Source organism: Chelonia mydas, chromosome 9 (genome assembly GCF_015237465.2).
Source record: "Chelonia mydas isolate rCheMyd1 chromosome 9, rCheMyd1.pri.v2, whole genome shotgun sequence".
Taxonomy (NCBI): Eukaryota; Metazoa; Chordata; order Testudines; family Cheloniidae; genus Chelonia; species Chelonia mydas.
This window is the reverse complement of record NC_057855.1, coordinates 49245395-49261137: the sequence shown is the minus strand read 5'-3', so window position 1 is coordinate 49261137 and position 15743 is coordinate 49245395. Positions and strand designations below refer to the sequence as shown.

General features: G+C 39.1%; 1 protein-coding gene across 3 annotated transcripts in view; it reads left to right on the top strand.

The window, feature by feature from the left end:
• The window catches only part of TRA2B (transformer 2 beta homolog), a 32177-nt gene extending 20540 nt beyond the window's left edge, over positions 1-11637 (top strand). For 2 of the 3 annotated variants that reach the window (XM_037909779.2, XM_043521748.1), the window contains 6 exons: positions 1319-1507; positions 4921-5036; positions 6385-6468; positions 8726-8791; positions 10084-10157; positions 11228-11637. In XM_037909779.2, coding sequence (XP_037765707.1) covers positions 1319-1507; positions 4921-5036; positions 6385-6468; positions 8726-8791; positions 10084-10157; positions 11228-11238 — 540 coding nt within the window. In that variant the 3' untranslated portion in view covers positions 11239-11637. Of the gene's footprint in view, positions 1-1318; positions 1508-4920; positions 5037-6384; positions 6469-7171; positions 7175-8725; positions 8792-10083; positions 10158-11227 lie in introns of all 3 variants that reach the window. The other variant, XM_037909778.2, reaches the window with a different exon arrangement.
• The last annotated feature ends 4106 nt before the right edge of the window (positions 11638-15743 follow it).

Below are 15743 nucleotides of genomic sequence, written 5' to 3'. Positions count from 1 at the left end.
TCCATCTCTTCTCAGATTTGGAAAATAAATTTATCTTCATGGTGTACTATATTAATAAAAATTCACAGCAAAACATGACATTTGTTTTTAACTATATTACCACATTTTAAATGTTAATTATGATTTTTTGAATAATTTGTGAAAGAAAAGTTTGTGATCTCAGGTATTTGTATGTTTTTTTGTTTTTGTTTTGTATGTTTACTATGAGTGGGTAACTCATACTTCAGTACATTAATATTTGCATCTTCAGATATTCCTTATTTGATCACATTTGAGCTTGTAATTTTTGAAGTTTCACAGCTTACAGTAACTTGAGGTGCCTGTTCACTGAAAGTTGTGTGTTAATGTAGACATTTTTCTAAACAAGTGTTGACTGACTATTAACACAGTCAATTAAATTGAGATGGTGGTTCTCTTAAACAGGTCTGATTGACCATTACCTTTTTGTGTGTAGGTTTCAAAATTAATAAACTAGATTTGTTGTATTAGTCTCTTGAAATACACAGCATTTTGTCATATATTCAGGCACCTTAAACCCTGAAGCTTTAAAAGATTTTAATAGAAAGGGATATAGTCAAAGTTGGTAGGCCCTTTAATTTATCTGTCTTGTTTGCAAAGTCCATGTAATTTTTGTTGCCAAACAAATGCTTTTTTCTTTTATTTAAAAAAAAGCTACCAAAACAGTCCTGACTCAAGAACATCCCTACAATAACAAATAAGCGTACATACCCACTCGAGATAAAATATTTAGTAAAGAAATAAGCTTCATTTTTTAATTTCCAAAGTTTCCTAATTAGGCGGACACTTGAGGGGGAGATTGGGGAATGAAAACTGCTTTGATGTCTTCATTAAACCAAAACAAATTAGCTTGACTAAAAAGTCATATTCATTCTCAACTGTCTTTTAATCTCTTAGATCTCTAAAATGGAGAATAAAATAAATGCCAAACTACCCAAATATAGGAGTGCCCGCAGACCAATATACAGATATTTGTATCCACCAGTCAGCGCCCTATTCTGTGGATAAACTATTGGGCACTTCCAGACAGTACCCACTTCTGGAAATAAAGTTGTGATGCCACTACAAAGTTTGGCATGGGAATTGTGTGCTTCTCTTGTGGTGAGAAATGCAAAACATGTTTTTGTGAAAGCTAAGTCTGAAGATTTGTTCCTAACACAGATGTCTGTTGTAAGTAAAACTAACTTCTTAGATAGCAGTCAATTTCTTTTCTGTCTTGAAGTCATGCCAGATCAACTCATGTTTGTAAAGTCACTGAATTGCTAAAAGTTTGAAAGGAAACTTTTTTTTATTCTTCTAGGCAAATCCTGACCCAAACTGTTGTCTCGGTGTGTTTGGATTGAGTCTTTACACCACAGAAAGGGACCTGAGAGAAGTGTTCTCCAAGTATGGCCCAATTGCTGATGTTTCCATTGTGTATGACCAGCAATCTCGGCGTTCAAGAGGATTTGCATTTGTGTATTTTGAAAATGTTGATGATGCAAAGGAGGTAAGCTGGAATATAACACTTTGAAAATTTGCAATTCCCAAATGTTAAAAACTTATTCCTGTATAACTAGTACATAGCCCTGTAAAATGTATTTTTTAAACCTTTTTTTGAGACTGTGTAGAAAAGGAATTAAGGTACAGTATTAATATTTAAAACTGCTATAATGAAAATATGCACCTGGACAAGAACAAGAATAGCATTCTTGAAAGTGTTGCATTTGTTTTCTGAAGTCTATTAACAGTTCTTCAAAATAACTGGTGGGATTATGAATATATTTACTCGAACTGATCAGTTGTTTAAAAAGCAGACTTCTGAAAGGAATGATTTAGTGATCACTATTTCAAATGCCACAGGTTAAAATATCAGTATGGTCAATTCAGCCCTACGTTGGTGAGAAATAGCTGGTTGTGTGTGTTTGACTAAAGCTGCTTTTTCTTTCTGGTTGGTTGGTTGCATTTCACAGTATTGTTTATATGAATAGAATTTGTAAATGGCTTTAGGATCCTCTGGGACGAACGAAATACTATTTTAGTATTAAAATCCTCCATTCAGTTGATTTAAATATGTAATTAGGCTTAAAAGTTAACTGGTTTGTAACTCTCTCAATTTGAAGTAGATGAGATATTAAACTCAGACTTCCCCTGGGGTGCATTTGATTTTGGATATAGGTCTTGAAAAACGGGTAAATGTATGATAGTCTTAAAACAATATTTTAAAAGGTTTATATGGTTTTAGTTTTTATATTAGAGTAATTTAATCAGATATGTGCCCAAAGCCACAATCATATTAGGTTTAAAATACACGTTGAAGCAAAATTTCAAATGTCAATGATAAATAAAACTGAACACCTTTTCAGAGCACTTGATGGAGACTAGAACCTGACCATGGCAGTTAGACTATTAATGTTGCCCATCCACAGCTGGAGGTGAAAGTAACTTACACATATCGCAAAATGCCAACTCTATTCATCATATAAGAGCTGTAAGCCATCTTGGGGAATTATTAGATCCTGTCCATTGTAGGTATCTCAGCACAAAATACAGGGTGTGAGGTATGCTTTAAATAAAAATACGTGGTAGATCTCCAGTTGTACCAGAGTTATCCTCCTAAATACAAACTCAGTTTAATGAGTTTATGATCTTGCTGAAATCACAATCCAAACAATAAGTAATTGAACTGTATTAAGACTTAGAAGTTGGACCAGAGAAATTACTGCTTATGCAGGCTCAAGTCGGGCTATGAGCATACACGAGGATGATATGAACTGGGATTACAGAATGTGGAGGGCATTGCACCGCTTGACATCTGTCTAGGCAATCAGTGGGTAATTGCCATCATTTATCTTAGAAAAAGAGTCACACACCAAAGAAATGTATTGAGCATGCAAACAACTTCTTGCTAACCCAAATGAACCAGAGGAAGATGAGTGTACTGTTACCCAAAGAAAAGCACTTGTACCCCCAGCACATTGGTTGTAATGGTCGCAACTGGCAAATGGATCCAGTATGAGCTTTGCTCCAATGAAACATGCATCAGGAAAATAACCTTTCAGAAGAAAGAAAAGGAGTACTTGTGGCACCTTAGAGTAACAAATTTATTTAATTTGTTAGTCTCTTAGGTGCCACAAATACTCCTTTTTGCGGATACATACTAACACAGTTGCTACTCTGAAACCTTCAGAAGAAGTGGATGTCACCTACAGAGCCTCCAAACAAGCAGTATGGAAGGCAAGAAACCTAATTTTGGATACGTTGTATGAGTTTCACAGTTGTTCTCAGTTTGCCAAAAAGAAAATGTGTATGATCTCACGGACAAGAAACAAAAATAAGATGACAAAGAAAACACACCAGAAAGGATGCAGGGGTCTTGTATGTAACTGACAACGAAAATTTTGGGGGGGTCTACTTAATGTGGAGAACCCTTTATTGCTTTGCGTGACAATGCAGCATATAATTATGAATGTAGATGCCTTGAGGTCTGCCCACAGGTCACCTGGTAAAGCAGCAGGTCCAGATGAAGTAATGGTGGAAATGATCAAAGCCTTGAGAGAGGCTAAGATACATTGGCTTACATGAATCCTGCACTCTGGGAAGAAAAGATAATTCCATATTGGTACTGATATAGAGACACAAGTGACCTGACCCACTGTGTGAGAATCATAGCTGCATTCTCTGAAATGTGGAGCCCATTTAAGGAAAGAAGCAGTTTGGCTTTAGAAAAGGAAAATGGACAGCAGATAGTGTATTCATTGGCAGACAGTTGGTGATAAAGAAGCTGGAGGGAAATATCTAGCATGGTTCATTGTTTAGGCTGGGTTTTGTTTTTGTTTTTTTTTTTTTAGAGAGCATCTGGCAAAATACATACATGATTGCTGGTGCCTCTCTAATTCTGTGAGGTACTGGAGGATCTTGTCCAGATGGTGATGGGTTTGTATGAGGGTTCCATGACACAGGTGCCAGTTGCCCTTCAGTGTTTCAAGGGTGAAGGCTGGACTCCACCAGGGATTAGTGCTTAGTTCATTACTATTCATAATTGTGATAGACTTCATAGGTAAGTAAATCCACATGGAAGGTTGTATGAAGATCTATACAAATTAAATTTTGCTAATGGCCGATGGTGAGGAAAATTTGGTCCAGGCAATTGATGCCGGCAATAGGGAACTAACTGTAGAGTCAAAATGAGTAAAGAAAAGGGAAATCGTGTGGGTGACTTGCTCAGAACGAAGACAGATGAGTATCAACATTGAGGGCCAGCACCTAAATCAGGTATCATCTGTGTTTATCTTATGGGGCTGGTTAGTGACAAATAGAGAAATCAGAGAACCATAACCAAGACAGCTGAGCATGGGGGAAGTCTGGTACAAGGTAAGTTGAGTGACTTCTAATAAACGAATGCCCAGATTACATAAGGGGCAACTATAGAAAACCATGGTAAGACCAGCTCTTCTGTGTGGATCAGAGACATGGGTAACCAAAGAGAGGCACTTGAAGACTTGAAGCTATTGAAATGAGATGTTTGAGGGGGAGACCTTGCAGGACCACATGTGGAATGATATCAGGCGTGAAACCGAGGTTTGCGGTATCTGAGAGAAGCTATAAAAGAAGCTGAGATGGTATCGGCATGTACAAGGATGGATGAAAGGCATTCCATTAGGGAGACATCTGAGACTAGAGTTTGCGGCCTGAGAATAAGAGGACAACCAAGTAAACAGTGGATAGACTGTAAGGGAGGATGGAGTGGGTATGGAGCAAGCATTGAACTGGCAAGCTTGGAAAAGACAGATCAATGATCCAGCCCCAGCTAGCTGAGAAAGGAGACGTAGTTGATAGAAACTTGGGTTAGCAGTTATTAGGCTGAAGTTAATCTATTTGCAGTTAAAACTGTCTAAATCATGATTGTTTCACTCCATATAGGCTAAAGAGCGTGCCAATGGAATGGAACTTGATGGGAGAAGAATCCGGGTAGATTTCTCCATAACAAAAAGGCCTCACACCCCCACACCTGGAATCTACATGGGGAGACCAACTTAGTAAGTTATTTCAGAAATTGAATAGCACAAGTGGCATAAAGGAAATGCACATTTTGTTTGCCAAGTAGTCTATTTTATTTTGTTAAATGATCTGTGCTCTTGTAGGAGTTCTCCATCCACGTGGTGGTGGTGGTTTTTTGGTACTTTTGTTAAAGTCCCAGACTTTCAAAAGTAAACATGCAACTCTAAGTATATGGGCATAAAATAATAGTGCACCTTGATTTGTATACTTGCACCAAATGTTAACAAAATCATGCCAGTCAACATTGGGGCTACGTATTAAACAACTGTCAAGGGGGAAAAAAGTAATCTAAAAATTGAATTTTTAGATAAAACAACCTTTTAAAATGTCAAATGATGGCACTTGTTAGCGAAGTAACTGCCACTCCGTTTATGAAAATGACTAACTTGTGTAGTTATTGTTGAAGCAAATTCCATAATTTTTATTTAATTCTTACTTGGGGGTAGCCCTCAAAGGTTGTATGCTTTTTCCAACTGTAAAAAGTCAAGATGCATTTGTGTACAATAATTTATTGACTTGTAACTTTGTGTTTAGATAACCATAAATAGAAATAAAACTACATGAACTTATGTCACTTACTGGTAATATAACACTTTTTAAAAAACCTAAAGCACCAAAAATGCATCGATTTCAGTACTTTGTATCCACCTTTCTAATGTTCCGTAATTTAGTCAGTTCTTAACTTGCTGTGACTCGTCCAGATCTATCAACATCATTGTTTTCCCTGGGAAGTGGTGCCAGGAAAACCAAGAGGGCATGGGTAGTTGGAGGCCAACAGTAGGAGAGGCCATACCCGAAAATGTTAAATGTATAGCTTTAAATCTGAGTTTGCTATCTAAAACACTTGCATTAAAAATTTGGTTTCATACCATCAAAGGCATATGAGAACTAAGATCTCAAGTTGAAAGTCTTGAAGAAAACATTTTTGTCAGCTGACAGCTTTTTTGAAATGTCAGTTTAGTAGCTGTGTAACTGAAACTGTGTTCATACATTTTAAGTCCCTACTGGGTGTTGGACTAGATGGCCTCCTGAGGTTTCTTCCATCCCTAATCTTCTATGATACTGGCCTCACCTAAGGAAAAATCCTTCCAAAGAGGACTTTTTTCCCCTGAAAGTTAGGAATAGATGAAAGTTGTCATAGAAAAGAATTCCTCCTGCAATCTTTAAACTTAGTGTTCATGTCAAAAAATTAAATCCAGGTTAAGATTGCAGTTATATTTCCTGACCACCTTATTTGAAGATTCCTACAGTACTGGAGGACTCAGCTAGGCTTGCCTGTATGCAGTATTTTGTATTTTTGTAACTTTGTTTCACTATTCTATGCAGTGGCAGCTCCCGACGAAGAGATTACTATGACAGAGGGTATGACAGAGGGTATGATGATCGTGAATATTACAGCAGATCTTATAGGTGAGCCACTATTAACAAATAACAAAATATGTGCAGATCACCATGGGCTAGTTTCTCTTGAAACTCCTGCTTTTGGAAGTAAATTATTTGCATTTCTTTAACTTACTAAATGTTATAACTGTACCTTTTGAAATTCATTTGAAGTCACTGTTTTACATCCAAGCTCTGGTTTTGAAATCTTTGGTCTTTACTGCAAATAATTGTTTGGCTGTACATCAAAAATAACAGATGGCAATGTGACAGGCAGACAGAATTTCAATTTGAATGAGATCTCTAATTTCAACATAAATAGTCCATAATGCTATACTTACATATATCTGTATAAGTAGTTTAATAGCTTAATAGTGTGTCTGCTGTGAATACTTCAGCTTTAAGAGCAAGCGGACATACACGCCTCTTCTGTACACTGGCCCAAAAAGGGGGTGGGAGGGAATCTCCAAGAGACAGCAGTGGTGAAAGTACTAGTATAGACATCTACCACTTGCATTGCCCCATCTGGTGGTCTAGCATGCTCTGGAGAAACTTAGTCAACACAGTGCTAAAAATAGCAGTGACCACCAGTGCTCAAAAGTTATTGCCACTTGGAGTACAACAGTGGAAGATTATTTTGAAAGTTAAAGTGTAGACAAGGTCATAAATTAAACCTGTCCTTGTACTGGACAGATGTACTACGAAAATGTCACATAGCGTTTCTACAAAACAGAGGGCAATCATATTTCACGGCTTCATATCTATACGCTAACTCCTTGGCACCCATAGCTGGATTTTCCTGTTGTAAAGCCTGTTTATGGACAACAGTTGCTTCAGGATCCACCAACACAGCGACTAACTCTAGGAAATGAGAAGATAAACCAAATTAAGGGAGAAAGTGAAACCTTAGACACATGCAGGGTTGAATTGTAGAGAACGCCATAGAATGCAGGGGTAGTCTAGGAGCTTTGAATTCTATCGTATAGATTAACAGTTGCCCTCTATCCTTTTAAGTGGCAGTGCTAATGAGGCTTAATAGCTGTTTTATTTTGCAGAGGATTTAAGTCTGACAAACCTAGCATGGTTGTACTTAAGGTGACTGAAAGCTCATAGTTAACATATGTTGCCATAAATAAATTGTAGAACTGTTTGAAATTTATTTAAAACACGTGAATATAGCTGGTTGGTGGTGGTCTTGATGAAAAATGTCATGTTACATCTGAATCTTCAGATTGGTTGCATGAACAAAGTTGGACCATGCAACAGTCAAGACAAAATTTAAATGTTAAGCTAATATCTAGTAGTTCATTTTCTTTATATGTTTTTTAATGACTTCCTATCATCAGGCCTGAGACAGATTTTGTGCAGTTACAATAAGATTTTAAATCTGAGACTGTCTTTTTATTCCTTAGCTGGCTCAAAATATCCCTTCTGAGCAACTGTTTCCCTTAGTCCTTTTTCCTGTCACTCCTTCTAGGACAGGTGTGGGCAAACTTTTTGGCCCAAGGGCCACATTGGGTTTGTGAAATTTTATGGAGGGCCAGGTAGGGAAGGCTGTGCCTCCCCAAACAGCCTGGATCCCGTCCCCTGACTGCCCCCTCAGAACCCCAGACCCATCCAACACCTCTTCTCCTTCCCCGCTCCTGCCTTGCCTCTGCTGCTGCCTTGCCCCTCAGGCTCCCTGTGGCTCCCACAACTCCAGCTTTGTAGGTTGTCTGGGCCCACAAGTTAATTCTTCAAGGTCATGTAATAGGTGTAACACGCAACATATGCAGACTCTGCACAGGATTCTAAAACACCACTGTCTGTCCTTTAGTAGCATAAGAAATGCACAGATCTATACAAAAATAAACTTCATGCTCAGTTTCCTTACCACTCTAGAGTATTCTTTGGGCTGGGTCCTCTGGGGGTGTCTGAGACCAGTCTGTTGCACCTCATGGCTTTAACTTCTGAATGATGGAGCTTCTTCCTTTCTCAAACTGCTGCTACCTGGAGGATAGGAAATTGTAACGTATAATATTGGCAAACTGGACCATGAGACTTCCTCAACTTTCCCAGACACTTTATGATTTTTGCCAAACCATGCTGGGCATAGTACACACGTGAACTGTGATGAAACAGGTAGCTTTCACTTACACAGTGCAGCACATTTTATTTAGGTATTTTCTTGTCTTTCCTGTGTGATCCAGCTGTAGTTTTATATTAGATATAGCACTGTTTTCCTTGTTTTTATACCTTTTGAAAATAATGAAGTGCAAAAAAGGTTATTTTGCTTCTGTCTTCACAGAGGAGGAGGTGGTGGTGGAGGAGGAGGAGGATGGAGAGCTGCCCAAGACAGGGATCAGATTTACAGGTATGCTTGGACAGGATTTAATATCCAAAGAACAGTAGAAATGTTCATGAAACAGCCTGCCTAAAAAATTCAAACAGCTGAGGCCTAATGTACATCCAGAAGCATTAAAAAAAAAAAAAAAAAAAGTGTAGTGGTCACTGGTGAACGAATAAAACAAAAGTTCACCTAATTTAAAATTATATAGGTTGGTGAGAACGTAGGCTGGTGATGGAGCTTGACACTCTGGCACAGATCGTGAATTTTCCATGTGTAATGAATTTTTTCAGTTACTCTTAAACTGTTCTGTGCACTTAGTTGCTGGGGGACAAGAATAAGTGGGGGGGAGGGGGAGGGAGACAAATGTAGAGAGCCTTGATGGGGGGGGGGGGGGGGGGGCTAATTTTTGACCAGCCCAGAGATTGCAGCTGTTGGTGTTAGATTTTTTTCCAATTTAAATATTTGGTGATGAATAGCTAAGATAAGTAGAATTGGTTTGTTACTTATCTTATGGTATGCTGTTTGATTACAGATAAGATTAATGTTTCTCATTCTCTGAATGTTTAATAGTCCAAAAATTAACATTGGCATGACTCGTGGTTGTTTAAAATATAAAATGAAACCTTTTCTCTGGAAATATTAAGTACCTCAAGCTTGCTTTCTTCATACACTACTAGCTTTTATAGGCATGTAGTCACCAAGCACACAGTGAACCTGTGGAACTCATTTCTAGGGGATGTTGTGAAGGCCAAAAGTATAACTAGGTTCAAAAAATAATTGGATAAGTTCCAGGAGGATAGATTCATCCTATTAGCCAAGATGGTCAGGGACAAACCCCATGCTGTTTGTGTGCTCCCAGATCCTGGGACTGGACAACAGGGAGTGGATCACTCAGTTGCCCTGATTTGTTCATTCCTTCTAAAGCAGCTGGCACTGTTGGAAGACTGGATACTTGGCTAGATGGACCATTGATGTGACCCCATATGGCCATTATATTCTAGTACCTTTACTGACTTTTAGGTAGCATCTATCAATACAGTATACAGATGCTCCTGTGTCAGCTTAGCTGTGCATGGTTTTCAGTGAATCAACTGCTAGTTAAGAATGTTGCACAGGCAGCTAGAGTGCATGTGTGACAGGATTAACCTTAAATTTCTGGTTACCAGTTTTCATGGCATGTACACTAATCACAAGCAACGGGTGTCGAAGGAGAGTTATAATATGGTATTTCTTGGTATCATTTGAATTTGTGTAGATCAGTGTTAATTACTGTGAAACCTGAATTGGCTTAATTATCACGTTAATCCTTTCCACAGGAGAAGATCACCATCCCCATACTACAGCCGAGGAGGTTACAGATCTCGATCCAGATCTCGATCCTATTCACCTCGTAAGTCTTGTTTTAGAATTGGCTGTGACATTGATTGGATGATGACTTTCGTGTAGATAAAAAAATTTGAGAGTGCGACTACTGGAACTTTAAACTAGATGGTGAGAGTATCAATCATAGAATATCAGGATTGGAAGGGACCTTAGGAGGTCATCTAGTCCAACCCCCTGCTCAAAGCAGGACCAATCCCCAATTTTTGCCCCAGATCCCTAAATGGCCCCCTCAAGGGTTGAACTCACAACCGTGGGTTTAGCAGGCCAATGCTCAAACCATTAAGCTATCCTTCCCTCCTCCTGCCCAAATGCCCCTTGCGGGGGAAAAAACCTGAGTTCTCCATGCAAGTGACCACCTTTTTAAGGACAAGGCAAATGTCAGTTTTACTCTTGCCTTCTTGCATTACTGTCTCCTTGCCAGGCATAACTTTCCTTTTAAAAATTCATGGGAGGCCCAGTTACACCATATTGCCATGTCATGGTTAACGTTTTGGTTATGCCCAAGATCAAATGGTCAATCCTGGCAGAGGCTAACATGTTGTAACTGAGTTTCCCAACATGGTACCTTCTATAGGACAGAGAACACTTTTTAAATTAATCTGAGATTAAAGTCCGAGTAATGGCTTTTGTATTAGTATATTTAATATCAAAAAGTTGCTAAAATAAGGGCTTCTGTCTGGAGTATCTCACTATCAGTGCACATTCTGTTGAGGTATTCATATGGGAAGGTTCTGTTTAAAATAGAATGCCATTGCATTATTTTTACTTGTTCTTAAGGGGTACGTTAGTAATGTTCCCACATTCTTTGCTAATAAACATGGAAACATCCTTCTGCCGTACATAGTAATCTGCATTGTACCTGTCCTTTCTCAGTACCTTGAAACACCAGTCCTCCATATGTCAAGTATCTGAGGGCTTGTTTACACAGGGAAGTTCAGTGCTATAGTTAATGCTGGTAAACTTCCCTATGCAGACAAGCCCTTAGCTCTTGAATTTCTGTTACCTACTTGAAGATTTAGATTTAGCCTATTAGTAATAACATACATTAATTCGTTTTGTATACTTTTTCTCTTACAGGTCGCTATTAAAACATGAAGTTTAGATGAATTTCTAACTACAGCCCTTGAGCTGGGATCGCAGATATGTGGACAATATTTTTATTGTCTATTCTGTTTAAAAAGTGAGCAGTGCCTAGTGAATAGGTGACTTTTACACCTTTTATGAAGACTACTTTTTGGTGAAGTTAAAATGCTGTTTCATTCTGCATATCTGTGTAGTTCGGTGCTTTGTTCAAAGTTGTGTTTTTGAGAGGAGTATGTTTTGCATGTATTTTTTTAGTCAGAATTTTGACTGCTGAAAGGTTTCTATTATACAAAACTGTTCATTTAAAGTTTTTTCTACTGATTCCAGGGTATTCTGAAGATCAAAACCTGTGTAAAATGCTTTCAAATGGTAAATAATAAACAGTTTGATTTTTACTTCCCAAATCTTATGCATAGCCAAAGTAATCTGTTCCTCCAACTCTCAAATTCAGTAGCTAATTAACTAAGAGAAAAGACAGTCATCACTCTTCTCCACAGCCCTCCAGAATATGCATAGTATGAAGCCCATTAATAAAATGTCAAGATTATACTGTTTTTATCTGGACAAAAGTTACTCTACAAAATCGCTGCTTTGTGGCTTGTAAATAGATGCTCATCTAAAGGTCTGACTAGTTAGACCTTTAATGTGTAACTTGTACAGTAGCAGGAGGGATGGGTAAGTTGAATAGTATTATATACTTGGAGACGGCTTTTTTATAAATTACTGTTATATGGTAATATTTGAGCTTTCAGTTGGCTGTCATGGGGTGACATAATACATTCTACACCTCCTAACATTCTGTCTGAAGGCTTGTGAATGAGAGCATATGCTTTATTAGGACTGGGCAGGGAATGGATTTCACTGGAGTAGATAACACTTACACAACTAATGAACATAGAAAGTCCAAGGCTCTCACCTGTAAGGTTTTCACTTACCGAAGGTAACCAACTAAACTGTTTTGATTCTTTAAAATGGAATTATTCCTTGAGATTGTAGCTTTTGTAATACGCAAATCCCTGAAGTAAGCTTTTAAATCTCTGAAGTATTGGAGACCATGAATGTACAGAACTAGCCTACTAGCTCCCTACTTTCTCATACTACAAAGTAGCTTTCCTACGACTCTTCTGTTTACTAAAGTTTTTGTTTGTTTTTGTTACACTGCTTGCCATCAGTGGATTTCTCACCCATTCACAAGTAGAAAGAGCAGCATATGGCCTATATAGGAGGTGGGGAACTTAAAGGATCAACAATACCAGGAAGGAAAAGAAAAATGTGGGGATAGGGAGGTAAAACAAGAATGAAAATGGAGAGGAGGTGGCAACTATACTAAGTGGCTTTCTTAGCTTTATCCTGAGAAAGTTCCTGTAGGAGTAATCAGCACAAAGTATGACCACAATCTCACTCCTTTTGGGTTAAATTGCAAAGTTTTATTCCAAACTTGCTTTTGTAGATTTTTAAGGCCGGAAGGGATCTCCTGCTTAACATAGGCTAAAGAATTTCACCCAGTAATTCCTGCATCAGACTCTTATCTTGTGATTTGAGTTAGGGCAGTGTTTTTAGAAACAGACACCCAATCTTGATTTAAAGACGTCAAGTGATGGAGAATCCAACAGTGTTCCAGTGATTCATTACCCTCACTTGAATTTTGCTATGTCTTTGATAGCGTAAAGAGCCCTCTACTTTCAGAGATCTCACTATATAGGTACTTAGAGACCATGATCAAATCACCACTTGATTTGCACTGTGAGTGGATACCAGAACTGGAAACTGCATTCTTACTAATGCCATCTACAAAGGTAATGCCACAACCTTACTCCTATTCAAATGTTCCCCTGTTTATACCTCCAAAGGTCACATTAATACTCTAAGCCACCACATTAGGAGCTTAAGATCAGCTGGTTAACCATGATTTACCTCCTTTTTGGAGTCACTGCTTCCAGGTTTCAGTCCCCTGTTCTGTAAGTGTACATTTTGTTCCTAGATGTGATCTTGCAATTGGTCACACATACATGTTCAAGTGAGCCCAGCTTACCGAGTAATCCAGGGGGTTGTATAGAACTGACCTTCCCCGTTATAATTTACCATTCCACCATTGTTGAAAGTTGGTTGGTTTGTTTTTAACCAGGAAGGTAATGATTTTGTCTTCTGAGATCGTCATTTTTAAAGATATTGAATACCACTGAGCTAAGAACAGATCCCTCTCGGACTCCGCTAGAAACACCTCTGTTGGGAGATCTTCCATTTACAAATGTCATTTGATCTGTTTTCCTACAAAGCAACTAATATCACCATTTGCATAGAGCAAAAAAACTTAAGTATTGCACTTTTTCCTCAAAGTAGGGGGAAATGGAGAAGAAACAATGTATTGATGCAGGCCGTATGGTATTTTTATTCTGTAGTGTGTACAGATACCAGAGATGTTTGTATGTAAGAAGCTAAATTGAGCAGAATAGTAAGGTGAGAGGGAGAGGTAGCCATGGATCTCTTAAAGGGGACTTCAGAGATTTGGGTACTCAAGAAACATTAATACATACGGTATTATGGTATGCTGCTGTCCCATGCTAACTTACTCTGTACATTGGTAGATGCACCAGACCCTGCTACAAGTCAGTGGCAGAGTTGGCAATAGAATGCAGGCCTCCTAATGCTATGTCCTATCCTGCATTTGTACTTGAAAGGTGTTCCAATCACCATGCTTAAATCAAGAAGGCCTTTGCCTTGCATCTAGCCCCAAAAAGTTAAATCCTGGTACAGCTTTGTAAAGGCCAGGTACTTGGTCTGGTTTGGTCCTGTCTAGGCACAAACAACTAGCCCATTTAAAGCAAAAATTGGGAGGGTACCTGGCAGTGACAGAGGGCCTATTTAGAAATAAGCATGTCTGAAATGTGAGGAAATGGATGCGATCGGATGAATAAAGCTAGTAGGAATTCGGGGGGGGGAGGGGGCGGGCGGTGGCTTTTTTGCCATTGGAAGATTGCTGTTTGTCAAAATGGAAACTGGGAGTGTACTGTTCAAAACTTTCATTAGAAGGTTTCTCAGGTCCATGATTGAATTTCTCCAGACTCTCTCTCTCCTCTACCTGGGATGTGAACATAGATTTTTTCCCATCCCAGCTTAGTCCCCTAGCCACCAAACTGTTGGTTATACTGAAGGTGGGATCTCTGTCTCATGTTTTCTGTTGGAAAAACTTTAAAATGTCTGTTTTTGGACATTTTCCCCATTCCGAATTGGACAAATGCATTAAAAATATTAGCAGGACATGAAAACTGATGGCCTTGCAGAGAATGGGCTCCTGTAGGTTGCCGTGCACTGCCAGGAGAAAATAAGTGTATGAAGGTGCAGAATGGCTTGAATGATTTGAACAACAGCTGTTGGCTAACTTGTCCCTGCTTTGCACAGAGCTCAGGTAAGTTTTCATGACTAGCCCAACCACAGATCCAGATAGTTGGGAAACCCAAACCAGAGGCGTTAGTGTAGAAGTCAAGGAATGATGGTCAAGAAGTGGCCTGGCTAAAGAACAAGGCCCTCCCTGTTTTGGGAGTTCTTACGCTGTGCCTGTGCTACAAGCCAGCGGCTTGATTTCTCCTGCTCGCATGCATACTTGTGCTAGTGCTGATGCGTGTAAGTAGCAGTGTAGCACAGGTAACAGCAGCAGAGGCGGAGCGTAGCCAGGCTGAGTATAAACCTGCCTGAACCATGTGGGAGCATCCTCGGCATGGCTAAGCTGTGGCTCTGTTACTGCAGCTACACTTTGTACTTGAGCAGGTATGTGTATGCAAGCAGGGGAATCGCCCCTGTACGTTGTACATCCTTAATATGTCCCTGAAAGTGCAGTTTGTGGCAGGGGTCGGGAATCAGTGCTGGTTTTGTTCTGATAGGTTTCAGAGTAGCAGCCGTGTTAGTCTGTATTCGCAAAAAGAGAAGAAGTACTTGTGGCACCTTAGAGACTAACCAGTTTATTTGAGCATAAGCTTTCGTGAGTGAGCTGTAGCTCACGAAAGCTCATGCTCAAATAAATTGGTTAGTCTCTAAGGTGCCACAAGTCCTCCTTTTCATTTTGTTCCGATAGTCATCTTCATGTAAGGATGGAAGTTCACTGCTACTAACTCCTCTGACGTGACCTGCTGAGAGAACATATTCGCCTACTATCCAATCCAGTTGTGATAACACGAACTCCAAACTGTTGACCAAGGCTCATTGAATTCAAACAGTGAACTTCAGTTTCCCATCTGTGTAACAAAGCAACATCTGGAAAGGGTAGAGGTTGAGTTATGTGCCTTTTATCAACCCTATTCCCCTATAAATGCCACAATCAGTAGAACACTTGAAATGTACAGCTAAAACCCCAAGAAAACAGTTACCTAGCAACTCAACTAAAGTTTATAGTTTGTTTTGGTTGTGTATCCTGCATTGCATCTGGATAGCTGCTTTGGTAATGGAGCCAGGGTTGCACTACAGTTGCCCCTTCTTGCTCTAAAGCCTTTGTGGAGTAAAGAGGCTGATAGGCAGC